The sequence below is a fragment of the Ylistrum balloti genome, unplaced genomic scaffold (assembly GCF_031769215.1).
Source record: "Ylistrum balloti isolate Yb309-2 unplaced genomic scaffold, AGI_CSIRO_Ybal_v1 Utg369650, whole genome shotgun sequence".
Classification (NCBI taxonomy): Eukaryota; Metazoa; Mollusca; class Bivalvia; order Pectinida; family Pectinidae; genus Ylistrum; species Ylistrum balloti.
Window position 1 is genome coordinate 359,793 of NW_026781906.1, and position 18,765 is coordinate 378,557.

Here is an 18,765-nt window from a genome sequence, read left to right on the forward strand (position 1 = left end):
TCGAAACCAAGTGATATCTACTACTTGTGCAACGTAAAATTACTGAAATCAGATTTTGGCTGAAAATTTTAGTACTAACAACTGTGTTTTAAAATCAAATTATGATGCTTTAGTTGAATTAAATAATAAAAAAAAACGTAATTGTAAAAAATGATCGGGTTGATCAAATTAAGCGTAAACTGTAAAGTTTGGGTTTAAATCACGTTTGGAATTCTCAATATGTTCAAAATGATTTTTTTTGTGTAATTGTATTCTCTACGTGTTCATGATGAATTCCTTCAAGAACTAAGTGAGACCTTTGATACGTCTTCTAAATGTTATTTGTAAAACATCTTGTTTATAGCACTCGGTTCTAATTCACTAATTCCATTGACTCTAGTTTGAAATATTGAGCCATTTCTGTATGCATGAGCATAATCTAAATCAGAACAGTATTCCGAAAGATCAAAGAAAATGAACAGTTTGTGATCAAAACGATATAGAGAATGAAGAACTCTTTGTCTTACTGTGTACTGCATATTCTGATTTAAGAAAACACATATTTACCAATACTATCAACGTTTTCCGAGTGTCTATAAATTAATTGAATTATTTTCCAATGAAAATATTGAAGAATTAAGTAGATTGGTAAGGCGTTTGTTGTATGCATCTGAAAAAAGAAAAAGATTCCTCGATTATTCAATATCGAAAATGGTTAAAACTTATCTGTTTTAGGATTAAACGTAGAGTTATCGAATTGTCCGTTAATTACATGTTATTATGAAATTGATATTGTTCTTTCTACCATAACCTGCGTATATTATCTCACGCCCAGACTATTAATTAAACACCACATCCATTGTTTATTCATGCGCATAATACACACGTGCATTATTGACCACAGTCAAATTTATTGGACGAGGCATTGACAGTTGACCCAATCATGACCTGTGACCCCGAACTACTTTCGCCACGTGCGATTGTTTTCATCGTCTGCTGTCCATCATCAACGTGGCTGACAGTGACGATCTGTCATTCTTGTCGGCAGTCAAGATCGGTGATGCGGTAAAACTGTGTGGAGGGGTGAAAGGGGATGAAAATTGGTAAATGCAGTAATTTTGGTTTCCCAAACTTTGTGATGTACAGTTCCGAAGAAAGTGATCAGAAGTGTACGAAATTACACGCCATCTTTATCGTGTCTGCATTCACATTTTCCCGCAATAAAATCTAGTTCCAAATTATTTTTTTAAAAGATAAACAATTTGTGTAATTTTGTAACGTGTTTCAATGAACTAATGTTACGGGATATTTTCAAACAAGATTACTGAATAAATAAGTCTTTTGTTTCAAAAATAGCGATTTTGTCTCTTTTTGCATATTAATGAGCCAAGCAGACAACGCGAAAGTGTCAATGGGGGGAGGGGGACAATGTTGTACACGGGGGAGGGGGGGCAATGTACACAATATATATATTTTACGTTAAAAGGTTATGGTAGAAAGAAGCTCTACAACTCATGACAGTTGATTATCATCGTTACCAAACTCTCGTTAGATAACGATGATAATCAACTGCCACACGTTGTAGAACCTCTATTTATCACCTCTCTGGCGTTGCAAATATGATGCATACGGTGACGTCATTAATTCTGTTTATGTATTATATAACCCTATCCTATTTCCTCATCTGTATGCATACTTTTAGAAGCTTGTCAAGATCTTGTCGATATGTTCATCAATATCTACATTATGAAGTTAACCTCCTCCATCTATTACTCAAAATATTGTATTGCATTTAGATCTGATAAAATTTGAAACATTAAACAGCATACCTGGACATCTCGACCTTTTTTCCTGTTCACCTTTAACCCGTGTGAAATCCTCAGGTAAAACCCACCCAAGCGTGATCTATCTTAGTAGGGTGTGAGTAGAACGATCTAATGTGTGACGTGTGAACCCCCTATTATCATATTGTAATTAATTGACCAAACCATTCGCGAAATGGATCATGTAACGTCGCAGGACCTGTAACGTCGCAGGACCTGTAAAGTCGCAGGACCTGTAAAGACCTGTAACGTTGCAGGACCTGTAACGTCGCAAGACCTGTAACACAAACAACGGTAAAAACGATTATGTCTGGCTAACAGTTTCACATTTTATACCAATTTCCCTCTTTTTACATATATCATATATGAGAAGAAGCTATTTTGGTTGCGTCATATCACAAAACAGGGGAATAGACAGTAGCATTAGTCTTTCTTACAAAACACATTCCGTTTTTTTTATAAACCGTGTTAATTGTTCATACAACCGAGCGTTTCCAAGCGCCATCCGTAGCACTTCCAGCAATAACATGCTATATTTCATTAATTTGATGTTGTTGTTTTTTTCGCTGTTATATCGTCCCTGTTATATACACGTATGTATTGTTTAAAATCTCCCCTATTTCTGACATAACCAGCAATGTTATATTATATCACATTGATGTCGTCCCTATTATATATACAGTATGTAAGCATGTCATCTTCTTTCGACATCCATGTCACGATAACGTGTTATTGTTTTCTAATTTATATTTGACCTTATCGTCCTTGTCACATGTAGTTGTTTAGCGTATCCTATAATTGTGACGTTTCATCTATTTTTAACTTTAATTTTCTCTGTTACGTGAACATAATTGTATTTTCCCCATTGATTCTATTCGCTTTGGTCCCTGATCCTCTCGTGTTATTTTACGATTGACATTGTTGTTATTTATTTGAGTTATACCACTTCATCTCGTTTGAAGTTCTCTAGTTATTTGTTTGATTAGAGTTATCCCCCATTTTCCGTTTGGGTGTTTGTGGTATTATCCGTCATGATAAGAAGAGTCACCTCCCCTTTACAAACACAAAATATCTCTATTTCCTCTTTGTAAAAATAGTGACGCATACAAAGAATAAAAAAAAAAAAAAAATAGCCCAACTGAAATCTCTAACACGTGAACATCTATCTGAAAATGTAATTAATCTGAAGCAAAACACATAACGTAAAATCAGTTATAGATTTCATGTCTTTGTTTTTATTATGAATGATGTTTGTTTCTGTACAAGGTACAAATTGATTTTTATATGACGTTATTTTTCTTGAAACAACTGAAATATTAGCAGAGCAAGGTTTTTCCATCGACGTTTCTGGTAGGTGTAACCATGGTGCTGGAAAATGTCTCCGCCAGTTTTGACTTTTTGATAGAACGAATAAGATTTTCATGGTTTATATATGACATTAAATACCAGTGATGGAATAGCATCATGGACATGTTGTCTATATACTTCGCTGAAAATAAAATTCTTATGAAGACAATCTGAATTCATCCACCGTCATATCATGCCACGATATACTAGTAAATGGTTGTTTGATATTTTTATCATTGTTTGATATTTTTATCAACAACGCATGCGTCTCGTTATGAATGATATTCAAGTATAAAAATAACACTCTGATGAAAATAAGAAAAGATCAAAGAGTTTTCTGAATATCATTACATTACAATCTAATTTTACGATAATGAATATACACCAAACCACTGAAAAGCTACACGAAACACATTTTTTTAGTTCTAGGCCGTGTGCTGGACAGATGGATCACGATTCAGTGACTTCAGTCAGGAACGTCCAATATTCGTTTGCATGTTGTGCCGACTTTTTCCACTATCCGACCTCAGTATTTAATATTCAACACATCAGGCACATCAGGAAGTGGTTATGGTAACAATACACGTACACATATTGGTGCTGATCTGTGGTCTGGACATGGGATTATCAAACCGAGTTTGTTGTTTGATCTGTACACATCGAATCATTGAGACGGGTGCATCACAACACCAATTAGCAAAATTTGTAAATACGTTACAATAGGAAGGGCTTGCCCTAGGGTTACCTCTCGGAAACGCTGGTAATTGTCTACAAGTTAACCAAACCGAGATACACACTCAAAAAAAAAAAAAAAATATGGGGCATAGCACGAAAGAAATATTTGCAAGAAGATATTTGAAAAGGGGGGTAAGACGGAGTGTTCCAAAGGAGTAAGCGCCTTCTGCTTCATCGATAAAACTAACGATTCAATCTTGGTCAATCCAAGAAAATAATGTCCAGTTCTCAACTATAATGATAATAATAATACTAACGAAACCACAATGCATCTAATATTAAAATGTACTTTGAACATATCTTATTTCATATTACACAATAAAAAAGAAATATTTTCCAATGAGATCATGAGAGCATCCATAACACTTAATCATAACTTCTATCGGCCTGCATCTCTCGTTATCCTGTGATGTGATTTTACATATGGACATTTTTTTTAAGGAAACCATGAACTTAGGAACAATGTGATAGATTCGGAGAGATGGGCTGTTACTACGCCAGACGGAAGATACACAATAGGGAAATATTACCTCAGTGTTGCAGCTTCATAGAAAGTTCTTACACCTGGCTTCGTTAAAGGAACAGACCGAAACTAGCTGCTAGTTTAGGAGGGTCTCTCGTGTCCTTGATTTCTGGTAGATGTATACACAGGATCAGTTTTCTTGTTATTTAAAGGCAATATAATCATCAATCTATCTAAAAATTATATTGAAGTCTTGACAAGGTCGATGTGTCCTGTTTTAATGAGTTCTATTATAAACCCAGCCTTGTTTAGTAACAAAATCAAGAGAGAAGAGTTAAGCCGCCGGTGTGCAAATTAGTCTGTTAAAATATCTTACCATCAAACTCAACGGAGATATTGTCAACCAGAACTTAGATAATTTTCTCAATTTTGTCCTCAATAATTATATTTCTGGTTGGCTTAAAACGAACCTCGTTTGAAAAGAAAGCTTTCGTAACCAGAGAATGAAGGCGTTTCTTCGGTTTAGAACCTTTATCAAGGAAGCAGTGCGCGTGTCACCTTCTATTATCATCGACCACCGGAACAACAATAAAGAATAGATATTTCAGACATAGTTTTGAGATTAATTATAACAATTTCCTTCAGCTGCTCCATATCTCGGACATATAGGACGTTTCAAAATGTTCATCATACCAGATTTGTACGATGCATTGGTTTGCCAAACGTTGAATTATTCAATTATTCGTTTAGATATTTTGCCTGTTGGTTCCGGTTTTGGTTACCTTGTTCTTATTCGAGAACGTGGCATTGCTTTCTTGTATTGACCAAGGTTTGCATGGCGCGTGTCGTCGAGCAGAAAAACAGATAACGCTACTTTTCCAGAACACCTGGTCTTCTTCTCCTTAATTTTGTTCATATTTGGACTTAGTTTTATGAAATTTGAGTTTTAATTATGATTATGTTGACATGTTTGTATTTTCTGTTTGTTACTGTTATGATGTGACATTCTACAGCCGTAATATGTCAAGCTTCTTCTAGTATGTAATAGTAAAATATGTTACTGTCAACATCATTCGATTCGGTAGTACTTGACAAAAATCAGAAAAGCTGTCTGAAAGGAATAGCTGATTATTTTTGAAAACACATTATTTGACCCTATTGCAGGCTCAATAACCATGACCCTACTTAATCATATCTTAAAGTTTGTAAACTTGTTTTAAACAACCGACATACTCTAACAAAAACATAAACAATTGCAAATTCTACCTAAAACCTTAAAACTAGCATTTTCACTCTATATCTTATTTGACATACGACCTTTCCATAACCCTGATATCATACTATCTGATCTTTAAGTAACTTCTTGGAAATAAGAATGCCCACAATCGGCAACCTTCTTTTGTATAGAAATACTTACAGGTAGGCTTCTTTTGTAAAGTCCTTGTCAATAAACAAGGTTGTAACTACAATGTATGTGTGAGTTGTGAATGGAAAGCTGACCGCTGGAAGTATCTGTAAGGAATTGTTCCTAAGTCAGGAGAAGGTCAGACGAAAATCACGTTATGCTTTGTCAATTAGTCACTTAATACTATCATGCAATGCGACAAGAAGCAGCCTCCCTACTGTCATGTCCAAAACCTGCAGGGGGAACGAGATTGAACCCAATCACGTGAAAGGACAATGAGCATTTTATCTCATTTACGAAATCGAAATTCCCTAACGGGATTAAAGTTCTGTCTAGAGTTATCTGTTCTGCTTAAAGAAAGTCCTATACTCCCATGTTGGCTGTTGGATCCGTGACCAACAGAAAACGTTTGCCCCCTGGCTTCGGCCTGGATATTAAATCTAGCAATAACAAAGCAGTAATGTATACGTGTACAAACAGTTGTCTAGGAAACATGTTACTATAGCGATGTCACTCAAATGATCAGGTACATGCATAAGTTGTCGAATAAAAACTAAAATATATGGATGTTATTTTAGCTGATTGTAAATGTATGAGTGACAGTCGGTAGAGTCTTGAAATATATTATTATAAAGATACGCATGATATTGAAGAAAGCATTTTTAATGAAAACGAAATAAAAAAATGAAAAAAATAAACTTGGTCGGAAGCATTTATCAGAATGTGGAAACAAACTAACTGAACCGGACTTTTCATGGACCTAGACACACAGTTGGACAATGAAGCCTGCCAGTGTCGATCTACCCAACAAATAAAGCTGTTTGTTGGCCATCAAGCCTGATCACATTACCTGAAATAGAACGTCCGTGGAGATGTCCCTTAACCTATTATCACACACACTTAACACCATCAGCAGCCTGTGTATTCAAGACACGTACGTTTACTCTCTCACTGTGAAAATGACCTGTCAATTGTCCTCTAAAATATTTCCTTACTGCAAGCCGTCTTTATGTGTTCAAATGAATTGGGTACCGATAGTAGTGTGGCTTTGTGGATTTCGTCTGCGTTCATATCAGAACCCTAAATAAATATAAGGCTGAGCTCGGAGACAGCAGAATAACTGTTAAAATCAATAAAGACTAAATGGATTGAGAAAAATTCTATGTAGGAGGTCATGTTTAAAGAAAGATTAATAAAAGAATTATTCTGTTGTCCAATGCTTACCTTACTATCACTCTTTTCTTAATTTTTAACGCAACTTTTCGGTGCATTATGTGACACATACATCTAGAAAATGCACATTTTGTCTGGTTATTGGTATACCAACACCACACAACTTCACTTAACTTAAGTCGGATGAGAGTTAGATTATTTGAATTGATCGGACTTCAAGTGCCCACACCACACTATTTCATTTAGCTAATGACGGACGAGAGTTACATTATCCTCAATAAATCTGACTTTCTCCAGTACCCACACCACACTATTTTATTTAATTAATGACGGACGAGAGTTACATTATCCTCAATAAATCTGACTTTCTCCAGTACCCACACCACACTATTTCATTTAGCTAATGACGGACGAGAGTTACATTATCCTCAATAAATCTGACTTTCTCCAGTACCCACACCACACTATTTTATTTAATTAATGACGGACGAGAGTAACATTATCCTCAATAAATCTGACTTTCTCCAGTACCCACACCACACTATTTTATTTAATTAATGACGGACGGGAGTTACGTTATCCGGAATAAATCTGACTTTCTCCATTACCCACACCGCACTATCTCATTTAAATTGGCAAGTTTTTGTACTGAATGACAGACTCTTCTACATCAGCTGCTTATTTCGATCTTTTCCTATAATGAAACTAACACAGACAGATTTTTACCAAGATGTTTGATAAACGTGATGATTTCCATTTCACTCTATGTATCCCCAACCTGTGCTGTTTACATGTCGTAGTTAAATCGATATTAGCGATCATGATTTCTGTGCAAGAAATCGTCAACTGATGGACAAATTCCTAACACAGAGTGTTTCAAAAGGTGCGAGTTGATAAAATCATGAGGACGTTTTATGGTAGCCACGGTCATATCATTGAGAAATCATTTTATTTTTGTAAGATATGAGGCTGGACATGTTAACTATTCGTTAGTTCGCCTGGTGGTCCCCTTGTTGTATACGTTGTTCTCATTTGAGAACGTGGCATTACTTACTTGGATTGACCAAAATTTATATGGCTCGATGAAGCAGAAGACACTTACTTTTCCGGAACACATGGTCTTGCTCTTTTTTTTTAGAAGTCACCGTGTAAATGTTTCTTTTGTTTTATTTTTGCTCTAGGAGTTTCAGTTTGGATTATGTTGATATGTTGGTATTTTCATGTTGCTTTTTGACATCGATAGATAGATAACACGTTCCAAAATTTCTTTACCGTGGCCAAAGCTGGATCTTTGACGATAACCACTGATTTATGACTGCCCGTGAAAATTATTTTGAATAAAAAAATTGTCCAACGTATCTTCCTATCTCGTCATAAATTTTGGCACTTCGAAGAAGTTGTTTTCTGTATAAGCCTGGACGGAAGTTATATTGCTTTTTAAGATCACCATCAATATCACTTCCTGTTTATAAATCTACATATATTTCCATGACATCATTATTTGCAACCTAATATTACATCATGTAAACATATGCTATTTACCGACACCTCTTCCGAAAAGGTTTTTAATTTATTTTGGAAACGAAGTAGTAGCATTAAAATCATAGGGGACGAAGACATAATAATCCCATTCCCGAGTAATATATTCTTGGCTAGATACTTATCTCGTACATCTGCAAGGCTTGTAAATCAAGATACGAATACAAATGACATTGATATTACCATTACAATGAGAAAAATGTTGTGCCCTTCTTTTTACTGCTGCAAACTACAAGCTTGATAACATCGTATCGTAAGGATGCACCACCATTGTTCAATTATTGAATTGCATAAAACATTGTTTAAACGAAGTGCTAACCGTCTCACTTTGTTGTACAGCAGTAGTTTTCACTGTTTTTAGAGACCTTGCCGCGTTTTAATGACAACCAGAGAAATTTGCAGATCCTTGAAAATGTCCTCCAAAAATACATCAACCTTTCGTTTCAAAGGACACATGGGTTTATCCTTAAAATCTCCAGGAAATTTTATTTGACATCTTAATTGCTTAATGTCACGGGTCTATCTACTGCCAAAGATCCACTGCATCTACAGTCAGCACTCTATTGTTTCCTTAGGCGGGTAATCAAGGTTTTCTAACTGTATGACAGAAATATTTTCTGTGCTGTTCACTATTGCAATAACATCAGAAAAATCTTTTCCACGTACTAAATTGTTTTAAATCGCTTTAATTTTTCTTATCGTTCCACCATCCCAGTTCATAGCCACCCTCATCCCTAGTCCATTGTCATTATTATTTTTATTATTATATCTTTTTTCTGTCTCTAGTGAGGAAATCAGTCAAGCAAATATAATTAAGCAATTAATCTGTCAGTAAGTTAATGATTAGCACAGCTTCTACGAAAAACTGCAGGAAAATTTACAAGGAGAATAATACCAGGTGTTCCGAATGTTTTCTTTGTTAATTAAGAAAGTGATGTGATGTCCCTTAATGAAAACAAGGAATAAATCTACCTATTCAACAAACAAAACTAACGAGCGTTAAACACTCAGCTTCAAATCACACAAAGAAAATCGTCAAGATGGGAACAGGCCTTTGGATTTCGAATCAACTGTGACATGTAAATACCGTAGGTTTTTGAGACCACGTTCTCAGAATTAATTCCTGACGTAGGAGAAAATGGACGAAATCGTCAAACTAATCGTATAAAGAAAAACAGGATATTCTCACTGAAAAGAAAGGTTGATACAATTCTTATTACCTAACCTTGTGTACTTCTAGAATGCGATCGCCATGACGACAGTAAACTCACCCATAACTTTCATCATTATGCATCTTTCGTAACTCTGTGTTACGAGTTTGTACGTCAGTTGTAAATTTGTTTTATCTCTCTCGTCTCCAAAAGAATTACTAAATATTATCTTTGTCCAATGAATAATATTACCGATCATGACGTCATGTTGCTGACTGAACAGACGTGTTGTGTAGGGAAAAATACTCTCAACAGGGAACATTTTTATTCTTAGCAAGTGTTCTCACAGCAGCTGTTCATGAGAGTAACTTTGTTCTTCCAGTGACAGATGTTATAGATTAATACAAAGATTGGAAAATTAATCCTGTTAATATTGTTATATATGAATAATAAGTAAAGTAAGGACAGCAAGACCAAGGCAACATAAGTCGATAATTAATACAAATCAATATTAAATATCGAGTAGGTCCAGAGTTTTTGTTTTTTAATTAATGAATATCCCAGTAAAGGACCATTGAACACCTACATAAGACACAAGTATTGCCTAGTAAAGTTTACATGATAAATCAATATATATGCCTACAACGCCCTCTACAGTTGACTAGCCACTGGTCAGCAGGTGTTTTGGTTACTGTTGTTCAAATACTGGTTAGAGATAACCGTCTGTTCATGAAAGTTTTCAAAAAGAATCATACGAAAGACGAAACGTTCTCTTTTATTTCACAGCTGTAGGTTAATAGAGACATATCAGATTAGTATATTGGGGGTTTACTTTTGCATTTAGCTCTCTTATTGTTTCAATGGCAACAATTGTTATTTTTTCGTTTATCAATGGTTAACAATCTTTTGAGCAACCAGGGTCACGTATTTTTATAGGTTTTGTGATTACTAGCTATTGCAAACTCTATCAAATATCCTTCAATCCTTTTGTAGAAACTAATGACGGGAAAAAAGGTAAATGTTTAAATATGACTTGGTCGAGATGATCCTGTTGTTCCATGACAGAACAATGTGACAATCCAAGAAAACCTATTGATTTGCTGAGAGTTCATTGCATATGTATACAACCATTGACGTCATTTCGGTACTTATTTCTGCTTCGAAGCTTTCCGATAATTCAGCTAATGTTTGGTTTTTATCGAATCAGTGCGCTGTTTTCACGCCCGCCTGCCTGTGCTCTGACATAGCCCCCAGTCGACGTGAGACCATGTACACGTTTTGTCACGCATGTCTAAATGACAAGGAGGCAAACAAATGAGACGAGATAGCAGCATCTGCAGGGTTTGTGTTTTATCTGTCCAGTTCTTCATAGCAACAAACAAATGCAACTTCATTTAATATTTCTATATCATACACAATCTGGCAACACCTCGGTAATTGGAACTGTATGACGTCACTCTTTTCGCCGGTCAAATCCCCGCGGACTTGGATGTCTAACACCAAGGATGAGAAGAAACTGTGTAGTAGCAAGGCAATGCCATTCCAGTAGCATTGTAACTAATCTCTCGTGACACTGACAGTAAATGATTGTGGTAATACCATCCACAGAACACGATACAGCTAGGAAAACAAACGGCCTTCACTATAGTTTAGTAACGATTTCAAATATTCCGTTAATATGTTCCGAATCTTAACTACGTACGTGTATAATGCTGAGCATGCTTTCTTGTTTTGTCCTCATGACTAGGAGGTTATCGTTGTTAAGTTTAAACATAATTTGGTTTCCCCGAGGAGACAAATACAATCTCTCATACTCTGTTCTTTTTAAAATAATATAAATTCCTCTCTCGATGGTCCAGGTGACTGGTCGGTTTGTAACCAAAATACCTAGATAGATGATCTTGTATAAATTCCTCTCTCGGTTGTCCAGGTGACCTGGTCGGTTTGTAACTAAAATACCTACATAGGTACTATTGTATAAATTCCTCTCTCGGTGGTCCAGGTGACCTGGTCGGTTTGTAACTATCTCTCGGTTGTCCAGGTGACCTGGTCGGTTTGTAACTAAAATACCTACATAGGTACTATTGTATAAATTCCTCTCTCGGTGGTCCAGGTGACCTGGTCGGTTTGTAACTATCTCTCGATGGTCCAGGTGACCTGGTCGGTTTGTATCTAAAATACCTACATAGGTAATATTGTATAAATTCCTCTCTCGGTGGTCCAGGTGACCTGGTCGGTTTGTAACTATCTCTCGGTGGTCCAGGTGACCTGGTCGGTTTGTAACTAAAATTCCTACATAGGTAATCTTGTATAAATTCCTCTCTCGGTGGTCCAGGTGACCTGGTCGGTTTGTAACTATCTCTCGGTGGTCCAGGTGACCTGGTCGGTATGTAACTATCTCTTGGTTGTCCAGGTGACCTGGTCGGTTTGTAACTATCTCTCGGTGGTCCAGGTGACCTGGTCGGTATGTAACTATCTCTCGGTGGTCCAGGTGACCTGGTCGGTTTGTAACTATCTCCCGGTGGTCCAGGTGACCTGGTCGGTGTGTAACTATCTCTCGGTGGTCCAGGTGACCTGGTCGGTATGTAACTATCTCCCGGTGGTCCAGGTGACCTGGTCGGTTTGTTACTATCTCTCGGTGGTCCAGGTGATCTGGTCGGTATGTAACTATCTCTTGGTTGTCCAGGTGACCTGGTCGGTGTGTCACTTTCTCTCGGTGGTCCAGGTGACCTGGTCGGTATGTAACTATCTCTTGGTTGTCCAGGTGACCTGGTCGGTGTGTCACTTTCTCTCGGTGGTCCAGGTGACCTGGTCGGTATGTAACTATCTCTCGGTGGTCCAGGTGACCTGGTCGGTTTGTAACTATCTCCCGGTGGTCCAGGTGACCTGGTCGGTTTGTAACTATCTCCCGGTGGTCCAGGTGACCTGGTCGGTGTGTCACTATCTCTCGGTGGTCCAGGTGACCTGGTCGGTATGTAACTATCTCTCAGTGGTCCAGGTGACCTGGTCGGTTTGTAACTATCTCTCAGTGGTCCAGGTGACCTGGTCGGTTTGTAACTATCTCTCGGTGGTCCAGGTGACCTGGTCGGTTTGTAACTAAAATACCTACATAGATAATCAAGAAAACATTTGTTTACTTTTTTGTTCATGTTGTCAATACATTTTGGGTAGGGTGGAAGTTAATTTTTCCTCATTTGTTTTTAAATATAGACACAATCTAATCGATCTGTAGTCGCGTTTGTCGAGGACGGTAGAGACCTCACCAAGGGAGGTGACACAAACTCTGAGATTTACGATCATGTTCCAGGATCAGGCAGTGTGTCGGAATCCAATTATTCTACGCTACGTTGACAGTTTAACTGGTCCAAATGGGCCCTAGCACATAACCAGGGAGGGATGTTTTCTTACCTAGTCCGTATAAACGCGGTTTTTGCCGATGCAGCACAGCCTTTGTACCGACATAACAGGTCATTGCGGGCACAACTAGATTCTTGTGTAACATCGGAGTTCAAGCAAGCTGGCCTTTACCGAACAATAATTCAGGTTAGGCATTGGGAGGTTGTTGTTGTTGAACGAGAACATGGTGTGTTACAAACATTTGTAAGGTTTGATTTCTTTTTGCTTGTGTACAAAAGTGCGAATGTCCAAAGCAGGAGAGTATGAGTCATGCTTTATATATAGAAGAATGTATGTTGTCACTATGACCATCGTTTGCACTTTCTGGGAGACTTCCTTATTTTAAGATGATATTTTATCACAGGAGACATTATGCCAGAAACCGTACAATGCGCCTCTTTTTAATTTAACTCCTCCTGGAAACTTGAGTGCAGATTTTTATACGAAACAAATCCGGGTTTGGTTGGTGATATTTGCCTTTAAACTTATTTAAATAGTTTATGTCTTGATATTCTTCTTCTATCCGGGTATAAATAAGAAAATAAAATTTAGAAATGAAATACCATGAACATTCAGTTTCGAATCATGTACGAAATTGATTAACTCATAAATATATATATCTTCTACCTTATTTCAAAGAAATTTCTAATGGATTTTCTTATTGTTCGATTTACGTACGGCAAGATTGACAGACTAATTTCGTTTCGTTTTTCTTTATATTTCATGTAATGTCTAGGTGTAGATGATTTGCTCCATGGTGTAAGTATAATCGCCTGAGTATGTACACTGTTTCGTTAACACACTGTGCGATTTTAGGTCTAAGCTTTGAAATAGTTTTCTTGTCAATTACAATTCACGTTTTCGCTTTTGTTGAATACAGAGGACTGCTTTCCAAAAGCAGGCAAATGTCGATATCTTATATAAATGCAGGTAATTTCTTTCACAATTTACAAAGGAACTACGTAATCTGCCGAACATCACCAACATACAATTATTTAGACTACCAAAGTAACAGGATTTTTAACAAAATAAATTGTCTTATTTCCAACAAACCCTCAGAGGAGATTCATTCGCGCGATTTTCCGAAGAGATGGATGCATGTGTCGGGATTCGTTCCCTAAGGAATCTATGGATATATCGTGCCTTTTGTTGTTTCTCCTAAACACCCTAGTGATAGACATGCTACACACGTCTAGTGAAATACTCGTTAATTACATAAAAACAAAATCTAAAATTTTCAGCACAAAACCCAGTATTTAATGAATGTACGGTAGATATCCATGTTAACTCAGAATAGATTTCCTGCCCATGCTGATATTTTTAACTAAATTGTTTCCGAGGATAGATGAAGTTTGAAGTTCATTACTTTTAGTTTTTAAAGTGCATATTTTTGCGGAGACATTATTGTTTAATTTGGAAGATATAACGATTTTTTGGAGGATAATGAAGATGCACTTGCAGGATGTACACCCATGCCATGGTGTTGTTTTACTATGAGCTGAATTATTACTGTATATTACTGTTAATCGTACGGGATAAATGCTGCGCACGGTACATGCTACATTCTATAGAATTTCGAACCACTTTACAGATGATCTTGTTTAACTTTTTCGACGTAACGCATGAGTAACGAATTTAGGTTCCATCCTTGTTAAACACGACTAATATAAAATAGATAAGTTGATTCCATGGTTGTATACTTTGTTTTGAGAACGCAATTTACATGCCAAGTGTCGGCGATGAAGCAGAACACGCTCACACTTCTGGAACACCTGGTACTTTTCGAAGGGTCTCTGTGTAAATCTTTTCCTTTGTTTATATTTGGATTATGATGATGTTGACATATGGGTATTTTCTTCTTGTAATTTTTTGGAACAATTTCATAATGTTTGTAAAATATACATAACACATCAACAGGGAGAAAATGTTGACATGTCTGCAATTACAACGGGAAACGCTCACAGACTCTATACCTAGCAACCAGAACGTAAGACATATAAATTATGCAACAAATATCCGTATAATGTCTTTGATATAAGCTGTTTATATGTTACGATGTGGTCTGTTTGTTCCGATTGAGAGTTAGGCAATACTGAGGTCGACGACTTAGATTTAGGTAACGATATTGTGAAAGAATGATAAGTTATTGTGTAACACTAGAATGAACACTGTTTGTCCGACTGTAGTGATCAATGATGCTTTTGAAGCATAAACAAATAAGATTCCTGAACAAATACAAAACCTTTTGTGATATTGTGATTATTGGGTTTTATTGAAGTTTTCTCTACCTGTTCAATTCAACAAAGTTTGTTTTCCCACGAGGTTTAAAATCTTTCCGACACAAACTCTTTCGATTGGAATGAATTCATTGAGTTGGCTTTACGATAGTGTAATGTACACGTCTTCACCAGAGCGTTTGAATTTTTAATGCGGGTGTACTTATGTTCGATGTGATACGCATCGTATGTTCCGCAAATGTTTTCTCTTGTCGGCAGGAATAACAGAGTAGACTAGCGATCCAGACAACCAGTGAACACAGGTTTTTTCTTCAGGATTGAAGTAGCTATCTTTCCACTGTCTTCAGGGAAGATCGCACAAGGCGTCAAATTGTCTCCCATTCTCATCTGAACAATATATGTATGTAAAACGTGACGATGACAGAGACGTGTGGTCCTATTTATGACACCAGTGAGGGATGTGAAACGTCGACAATACAACTTTTATTGATGTTAAGGATATGTATACTGATACTCCGAAACATCATGTAGGCGTCATGATGTGCGCTGACATCTCAAACCAACATCTAAGCAGCCTAATGCCTGCTGACAACCTGGAACGTCTTTTAGGCGTTTTGGTCCTGGTTGTACTAAGACCGATTATAGACATCCACTGGTTAGTAAAAATCTTCATACATCAATTAAACAAATTTAAAACATTCTTTTTTCAATTCACAGCTTTAGTTTTTGTTGTGACAAGTCAGATTGATATATTTTTGAGTATTAATTTTGCCTTTAACAGTCTAGTACTTTCCATGGCAACAACGTTTTTATCACAAGCAGGTAGTTAACACTTACTTATGTTTGAACAAATGGCACTCGCACATCAACCGACGTTTACTCCTTCTGATATAAACTGACGACCCAAGAAGACTTGATATGTACTACAGTTTTACACATCAAACTGACATCTAAATGTGTATTTTCGTCTTGGCGTCCCATGATGTACAAATGATAAAAAGGGTTGTTTATGTGTACCGTTTGTAACCAACAGAAACACCGATCAATTAGTTGTCCCGAATGTTAATAGTTCCGGGGTTTAGTAATCACCCTGATAATCATCTAGCACATCATTTATAGATAAAGACGATAATAAGGCTAATTGTCTCTTCTTTCATTGATTGTTTGATCATAATATTCCTTAATGAGCTACCTGTCGATAGCTATCATTCGTAATAGTGGCCTTGTGTTATGAATTGAAGAACTGCATCGTAGCAAATCATGTTTATTTAGGTAACGAAGAAAAGTCGGGTAAAGTACAATATTGTTTACGATGTTATAATGTAACTTTTATTATCACATGTAAACATTATGATCAAAGAGTAAACAAGGAGACGGAAACAGTATATATCCTACACAAATTACATTTCGCTGTATTTGGCCGGAAACAGATGTATTGTAGTAACTGCATTGTTCAAACAACTTGTATAAATAATTGACAGGTAATTCACAGTGTTCATCAGGTTTAATCTAAATGGAAACAAATTTGACATTAAGATTGTAAAAAAGACATAGAATTGAATATCACGTTTTAGTGCTAATTCAGAGAAGAAACAGTAGAGCCAAACAATGAATTAAACTGCATCATACAGCTGTTTCGTCCTTCTAAGACTCGTCAGTGATGTTACATCATACAGCTGTTTTATCCTTCTAAGACTCGTCAGTGATGTTACATCATACAGCTGTTTCGTCCTTCTAAGACTCGTCAGTGATGTTACATCATACAGCTGTTTCGTCCTTCTATGACTTGTCAGTGATGCTAAGGGGCTGCATTTTGAAGTCTAGGAGGCAACTATATTTCACGCGCGAATCAGTTATTTTTGCATACAAATGAAAATCATATGATCCACTTTTACTGGAGGTCAGCGTCAGGTAAACAAAGACTAAACAACAACCTGATGAAGTTTTGATAGCATGAACATTCACCAAATGTTTCCAGGTGAATAAAGTACTTGGTCAGTGACTTGAAATAAAATCTATATCAAATCTCAGAACAGAAAGAAAACAAATGCGAACCTCAATTGTCTTTCTTCCCTCTCTCCAAAATACAATTGATATTTTGTCTTCTCTATACGTTGTCATTGTCGTAATCACAGCACTTGTTTTACGAAATAATTTGCTGTCACCTCGGTATACATCCACAATTAACATGATCAGTTATTGTATAACTTGTTTTTATCTGAGAACATGATATTACCTACATTGGCTGACCAAGCTGTACATGGCGGGTGTCATTGATTAAGCAGAGGACGTTTACTTTTCCGGAACACCTGGTCTTACTCTCTTTGTACTTTTTTGGGAGCGTCAAATACGTCCAGCTTCATATCACACAAAGAAATAGAATATTTTTCAATGAGATCACTATGACGACCATAAAACAATAAATGATTTTCATCAACCTGCATCTTTTGAACTATTGTGCTGCGAGTTTGTTCGAAATATCTTTAAGCGTTGGTGTGTGATTAAGAGAAAAACATGTCGACGTGTCGTCTGGGTCAATATTTTATTCATCGATGTTCCTGGTCATGATTTGGAAGCCGCACACTTTATAAAAGCCTTTCGTTTTTGTAGAATTCAGATTTTGTGATATTTCCAGAAACTTACTTGATTTCGTGGGCAAAACCTGTTCAATAACTATCCTATCCCTATCAGTAAATTGATTTCATGATATGGGTTCTCCGATTCAGATTTTTCTTGTAAAGTATCAGATATCTTCTGTTTATATTTCTTTCGTAATGCTGTTTTGTCGTACATACTATGATCGGCTTCAAAGTGTACAGAAAGAACACATCAAGAGAACATTGGCGCATTTTAGCATTATCTGAAGTCTCATTAAGGGTTTCAGAAGATGCAGGTTGAGGAAAATTATAAGCTTTATGTTCGCAATAGTGATCTCTTTGAGAAATATCTTATTTCTTTGTGTGATATTAAGCTGGACGTATATTAAGATGTTTTTTCTCTCTCTATATAATGATTTTCTTAATACAACTTTCTAGTACAAGGGGAATAACCTGAATGTTTCGACACCTATACTAACAACAAGGGGAATAACCTGAATGTTTCGACACCTATACTAACAACAAGGGGAATAACCTGAATGTTTCGACACCTATACTAAGAACAAGGGGAATAACCTGAATGTTTCGACACCTATACTAACAACAAGGGGAATAACCTGAATGTTTCGACACCTATACTAACAACAAGGGGAATAACCTGAATGTTTCACACCTATACTAACAACAAGGGGAATAACCTGAATATATCGACACCTATACTAACAACAAGGGGAATAACCTGAATGTTTCGACACCTATACTAACAACAAGGGGAATAACCTGGATGTTTCGACACCTATACTAACAACAAGGGGAATAACCTGAATGTTTCGACACCTATACTAACAACAAGGGGAATAACCTGAATGTTTCGACACCTATACTAACAACAAGGGGAATAACCTGGATGTTTCGACACC

At 36.6% G+C, this 18,765-nt stretch overlaps 1 protein-coding gene across 1 annotated transcript; it reads right to left on the minus strand.

Annotated features, from left to right (window-relative positions):
- Nucleotides 1–11,696: 11,696 nt before the first annotated feature.
- On the minus strand, nucleotides 11,697–12,764 carry LOC132556622 (uncharacterized). The gene has a single exon (XM_060221059.1). The coding sequence runs from the start codon at nucleotides 12,762–12,764 to the stop codon at nucleotides 11,697–11,699; it is 1,068 nt and encodes a 355-aa protein (XP_060077042.1).
- Nucleotides 12,765–18,765: the final 6,001 nt, after the last annotated feature.